The sequence below is a fragment of the Jaculus jaculus genome, chromosome 8, assembly GCF_020740685.1.
Source record: "Jaculus jaculus isolate mJacJac1 chromosome 8, mJacJac1.mat.Y.cur, whole genome shotgun sequence".
In the NCBI taxonomy this organism is placed as follows: Eukaryota; Metazoa; Chordata; class Mammalia; order Rodentia; family Dipodidae; genus Jaculus; species Jaculus jaculus.
In genome coordinates, this window is record NC_059109.1 from 111865767 (window position 1) to 111871766 (window position 6000).

Genomic DNA, 6000 nt, shown 5'->3' on the forward strand with positions numbered 1-6000 from the left:
ATTTATTTGGATTTTCGAGGTAGGGTCTCACTCTGGTCCAGGCTGACCTGGAATTAACTCTGTCATCTCAGGGTGGCCTTGAACTCATGGCAATCCTCCTACCTCTGCCTCCCGAGTGCTGGGATTAAAGGCGTGCGCCACCACACCCGGCTTGAGCATTTATTCTTTTATCCAGTTGGGACAGAATTGAATTGGAGGGGCTGGAGCACAGCTTTAGACAGACTCGGGGGGTCTCCAGGCAAGGCTGGGGCATGTGCCCGGGAGTCCTCTGAGATGCTCAGTCTCTTAGCTGGGTTTGGTGGCAGCGTCCTCCTGGAGGTTAAGCTTAGCCTGGGCCAAGGGCACGGATGCCCAGAGAAGAAAGCATCTCTCAGACCTTCCAGCCTGCCATTGCAGTTAACCTAGTACCTGTTTCTAAAGCTCACTGTGATGTTTAAAAAATGTGAGGTTGCCATGTCTTGTTATTTTTTTTTTTTTCTTAATCATTTTTTGCAAAACTCACTATGCCCGGCAGGACTCCTCCTTCTCTTTCCACTCTAGCTCCATTCCTTCTCACCTCCTCCCCCCATCTCAACAGATGGGCTCCTGGTCATTTTATGCCCCTGTCACTTCACACATGAGTTGCTGGGAACCTGCTGAGGGTCACTTGGTTCTCGCCATAGTGCCCTTCTCTCAGCCTCCATGTGGGGCAGGATGCTCTGGGCTTGAACTCCAAGCATCCCTCATAAGGCTGGTGTCTGGCTAACTCGGATATAATGCCTAGCACATGGTGGGCACTCAGTCATTGGGTGAGTGAGTAAGGTGGGGCACGAGGTAACACTGGCTGATCCTTGGGGTTCAGGGTGAGGGGCGGCATGTTCAGAGGAGGAGGGAGTATTGCCGGTCCTGGTTCTGAGCAGCATCTGGTCACATCACAGGGACATTTGGCCTTAACATTTGGAAGAGACTAGAGGTTGTCACCATGGATGAAGATATAGAGCAGAAAGTTGGCACAGAGGAAAAGACTGACTTCATAGGCACTACCCTCAAGGCCTCCCTTTTGGAGCTGCAGTGAGTCACCCCAACCCCCAGGGCTCTTTGGGTCCCTGCAGAGGAGCTGTTAGCCTCCCCAGGTCCCAGAAGCTCCATCCTGGGTCGGGGAGGACCCTTGAAGGCAGAAGCTTATGACCTGCAGACCACTAGGGTTGGAGGGAGAAAATACTAACCCCGCACGTAGATGGAACTCCCACCTCCAAGCCAGACCCAGAGTTGTCAGGGCCGCGGATCATCTCCACATGGTCAGAGGAGCCTACCAGGGACGTGCCCAGGCCCAGGCCCGAGGCTCTGGTCCTAAGCAGATGTCTGTATTATTCCCCTGAGTTGTGGGGAATAGTTTCAGCTACTTGTTCATTCTCCATGGTTCCTCCCCACCTTCCCATCCATCCCATCCTTATTCTTGACCGAATTTCAAATGATTTTAGTTCATTCAAATTTTTTTTTACTTTTTTATATTTTATTTTGTGTATTCATGAGAGAGGGGAGCAGATAGAGAGCATGGGCCTGCCAGAGCCTCTAGCCACTGCAAACAAACTCCAGACACATACACCACCTTGCGCACCTGGCTTAGGCGCCTACTGGGGAATTGAACCTGGTTCCTTAGGATTCACAGGCAAGTGCCTTAACCACTAAGCCCTCTCTCCAGCCCTCCTTCAAAAAAAAATTTTTTTTTATTGATACCTAGAGATGTGGCTCAGTGGGTAAGTATGGCTTGCATGCACAAAGCCCCGAATTGCAACCCCAGTATTGTTAAAAAATAATTAGCTGGGCATGGTGGCGCATGCCTTTAATCCCAGCACTCAGGATGCAGAGGTAGGAGGATAGTTGTGAGCTCGAGGCCACCCTCAGACTACATAGTAAATTCCAGGTCAGCCTGAGCTAGTGGAAGACCCTACCTCAAAAAAACAAAACCTATCATTGGGATCCTATTCACTTTCATACAAAGGTCCTACCGCAGAGAACCCACCGTCCACATGAGATGGAGATGCAGTTTTATCTAATGATCGCTGGCAGTAGTGAGAATAGGACAAGCCACCTGGGTGGATTGGGTGGAGTACGTAAAGAAGGCTTTATAAGAGAGGAAACTGGGCAGATAGGTTTTGACATAAAGTAAGAGTGTGCCGGGTACCCTAAGACTTGTGCCCCTGTGTGTCCATCAACATCTGTACCTTGTTGAGAGGATGGTCCTGTCAGGGGGAGTTAAGACAAGGCTGAGCTTTTTTGCGGTAGGGAGGATGTTTAATTTATTTTTCTTTATTTATTCGAAAGTGACAGAGAAAGAGACAGAGAGAGAGAGAGAGAGAGAGAGAGAGAGAGAGAGAGAGGAGAGAATGGGCGCATCAGGGCCTCCAGCCACTGCAAACGAACTCTAGATGTGTGCCCCACCTTATGTATCTGGCTTACGCGGGTCCTGGAGGATGGAGCCTAGAGCTGGGGTCCTTAGGCTTCCCAGGCAAGTGCTTAACCGCTAAGCCGCGTCTCCAGCCTGGAGGATGTTTAAACATTCTACGCAGGGAGGTCCAGGTGAGGCCAACCTGAGAGACCAGGCCTTTGTGCAGGGTGTGGAAGAGAGAGAGAGGCTGGACTTTGGGGGCCAGCATATGTGGGCTTTGTTCGTGTCAGTGAGTGCTTGCTCAGGCCTGGGGCCTGGGGGAGACACGCAGAGGGTGGGTGGAGAGGAAGGGGTTCTTTGTGGGGGGGGGGTCGTGGAAGGAGCATGTGGTGAAGGAAGCCTCTCCCAGCAAGGAACTGGCCGAGGCCCTGGTGTACCAGCGGCGGGAGCAGGCAGCGCTCATGGCCCTCCTGCAAGGGAAGGGCGAGGCGGAGGCGGAGGCTTGGGAGAGGCTGCAGAAGATGGCCGCGGTGTCCCCGTGGGCTGGAGACCACTCTGTGGAAGACATCGAGGAGACCTGGAACAGATGGGAAGCCAAGGACAAGAAGGTGCGGGGGGGGGGGGGGTCTGGGGGGGCGGGTGCGAGGGTCCCAGGCACCCGCTGTTTCTTTTTCTCACCCGTGACTGCCCCGCAGGTGAGCACAGTGGTGGGAGCAGCGTATAAGCCCAGGAGCTGCGCGCGCCCCAGGCTCCTCACCACCAGGGTGCTTCTGGATGCCACGAAGAACCAGGTGAGGCAGCGGCCGCTCTGCTGTGCCCAGTTCTCGCCCCGTGACCCCCGCCCCCTCAGCCCCCTGGGACCACCAAGGAGAACCAAGCATGCATGCAAAAGCAAGGAGCTTTATTTCGGGCTCACGCTCGGACTCTTGACTTCACCAGCGCCGTGGATCCCTACAAGAGCCCTGAGCGGTGGGGGGGGGGGGGGGGGGGGGGGAGGGGGAGCAGGGTTTTTATAGGGATCTGAACAAAGAAGTAGGGAGAAGTAGGGGAATGGTTACATGATTGGTTGATTGAAGCAGTAACTGCACCTGTATTTTTCTGATAGGCTTAGGATGCTGGTGGGCAAAGCTGGTCGGCAGGGGGCTAGGGGAACTCCAAGCAGATTAGGTCACCTTTATTGTGGTTGGCTATGTGTATCAAAGACCTTTAAGCAAACTTATTCTGAGCAAATTTATCTATGACCACAGGAAGGCCTGGTGCAGACAGTCCCATTCCCTTATCAGGAAACTGACCTTGCTGGGAAGCAGAAACTTAGGCCTATTGATGAATCGGAGGCTTCCTGAGTCCTTCAGCCCTAAGGCGCCGGGGCTGTCAGAGGCCTGTAGACTCCCACCCTCGGCAGCCACTGCGCCCACCGGGGATCCAGTTAGAGGTGATGGGACCATATGGTTCCTGGTTCTGGCAGAAGACTGGTCTAGCTGGCGTGTCTGTCGAGGCCTGCTTAATGCTTGACATCACTGGCACAGGCTTTATTTTTGGGGACCCGTTCTGTTTGGTCTGTGGGCGGAGGTATGCCTTGGCCCTGGCCCTGTCTACGCTTCCAGAGCTCCACTGTAGTGGAGCTCATTGTATTTATATACATTTACTTCCCACGTGCCCATAAGAGTGAGTGCTCAAGAGCAGACACAGGGTCATCCTGGTGCCAGGCGTGAAGGCGGGCATGGAGCACATGGAGGGTGACAGCTCTCTTGGAGCAGAGGAGGAGAAGGGACACTCAGCAGTGACCAGAGTTGAGTTCCACGCTGCCTCTTGCCTGGGCAGAACCCATGGCTTCTCCCTACTTGTCTGCGATTGGGCGTTACGGGAGCGCCCGCCTTCCTGTGGAAGGGTCAGGACTGGAAGAGAGCACACCAAAGATCGCAGCCCTGCGGGCTTTCTCTTTGCTCAGCTGGGGAGGTTGCTGTGAGAGGCTCACTGGGCATCTCTCTCCTGTCTTGGAGGAGTCTCACAGCCCGGTTTGGTGAGCGCTCATGGGAGAGGGGAGGGGCATCGCAGGGTTCTCTGCATCCGGGCCCCACTCCAGTTCCAACTCATGGTTTTGTTTTAAGACTTAAGAGCCCTGGCACTAGAGACACCTTCCGAGGACGCTATGAGCAGCAGACGAGCATGTGGAGGGGACACATATAGGCTGGCCTGCTGCCGTGTGGGAAGGCCCGAGCTGTGTTGTTAGGGACGGCCACAGCACCACGGAGACTTGGGTTACATGGAGAGATCTCCCTTGCTGTGAGCCTCCTCTAGTGCTCATGCTGGTTGCTCTCAGCTCCAGCATTTACCTGCTGTGGTAGGTTGAATAGATGCCCCCCCCACAATATATTCAGTGTTTCATTAGCTTGTAGTTTGGATATGAAGCCCCCTGGCTGGGAGGCAGTGTCGCTGGGTGGATCTTAGGTTCCAGTTCTAAGGTGCGGTGGTGGGTGTGAGATTCCAATCTAAAGATACGCAAGGTGTGTCTAGCTAGAGTTCCGGAAGTGTGCTGTAGTGTGGCTTTTTTTTTTTTCCGGCTTGTGGTTCTTCTCTGATTCTGTGAAGGCAGGCCAACTTCTTCTGCCGTTATGGAACTTCCCCTGGATCCGTAAGCTTCAACCAATCCTCTCCTTCCATAACTGTGCCTGGTCTGGAAGTTCATCTCGGCGAACCCGAGACTGTCTGCTACACCCGCCTTCTGCTTCGCCCCCAGATCTCACCTCAGATCTACCAAAACCTGCCGTTCTGTGACCTGAAGCCCATCCAGCAGCCGGATTTCCTGACTCACAAGCCCCTGCAGCAGCAGGACCGGCACATCCGCTGGGAGGCCAGGGACATGCAGAGGCATCTGGAGTTTATCCGGGAGCAGATCTACACGACTGGGTCGGCCAGCACGCACGGCACCACGACCTCCTCGTCCCCCTCCTTGTCCCTGGCAGCCTCGGCCTCCAGGGGATTGGACTCCAACCTCTCCACCTCCCGGATGCCCCCATCGTCCGTCTCCTTGCTGAGGCCCTGGTCAGCCTCCTCGGCCCAGTCCAGCCTCTCAACCCCGCCCCATCCCCCAAGTCCATCCCGCAGAGCTCAGAGAGCCCCAGCCCCATTCTGTCCTCCCTCCAGCTGTACCCTAGGCTCAAGGGAGTCACCCTCATGTCCTCGGTGAACTGGGGCTCTCATATCATATTCTGAAGTGTTCATCCTTCTCTCCATCCTCTAGCAGGGGGACCCGTGGGATCCTGGATGTCCCTGGCTTGTCTTCTGCCAGGGGGTACGGTGCTTAGCTCCTCCCTCCGCCGGCCCCTCCAGATACCACACTGCCTCTCTGGAGGAGTCCAGCTGGTTTTTTTTTTCCCCCTCTGGTTTGAGAGTTTTGGTATAGAAAATAAATTTTCTCATATGCTAGAATCCTCCAGGTGATGACAATGGACTCTGTGTCTTACCCCTTTAAATCCCTGCTACAATGAGATGGGTCACAATACCTGCTGTGTTAGTGACTTTTCTCATTGTTGTAGCAAAATACCCAACAAGAAGAAGGGAGAGAAGGAAGGAAGGAAAGAAGGAAGGCAGGCAGGCAAGGAGGATAGGTAGGAAGGAGGGAGGGCCTGTTC

At 54.4% G+C, this 6000-nt stretch overlaps 1 protein-coding gene across 1 annotated transcript in view; it reads left to right on the forward strand.

Annotated features, from left to right (window-relative positions):
• Efcab8 (EF-hand calcium binding domain 8) overlaps positions 1 to 5581 on the forward strand; it is an 85745-nt gene extending 80164 nt beyond the window's left edge. The window contains 6 exon segments of the mRNA XM_045157053.1: positions 918 to 1050; positions 2550 to 2559; positions 2782 to 2976; positions 3064 to 3159; positions 5106 to 5430; positions 5433 to 5581. Coding sequence (XP_045012988.1) covers positions 918 to 1050; positions 2550 to 2559; positions 2782 to 2976; positions 3064 to 3159; positions 5106 to 5430; positions 5433 to 5581 — 908 coding nt within the window.
• Positions 5582 to 6000: the final 419 nt, after the last annotated feature.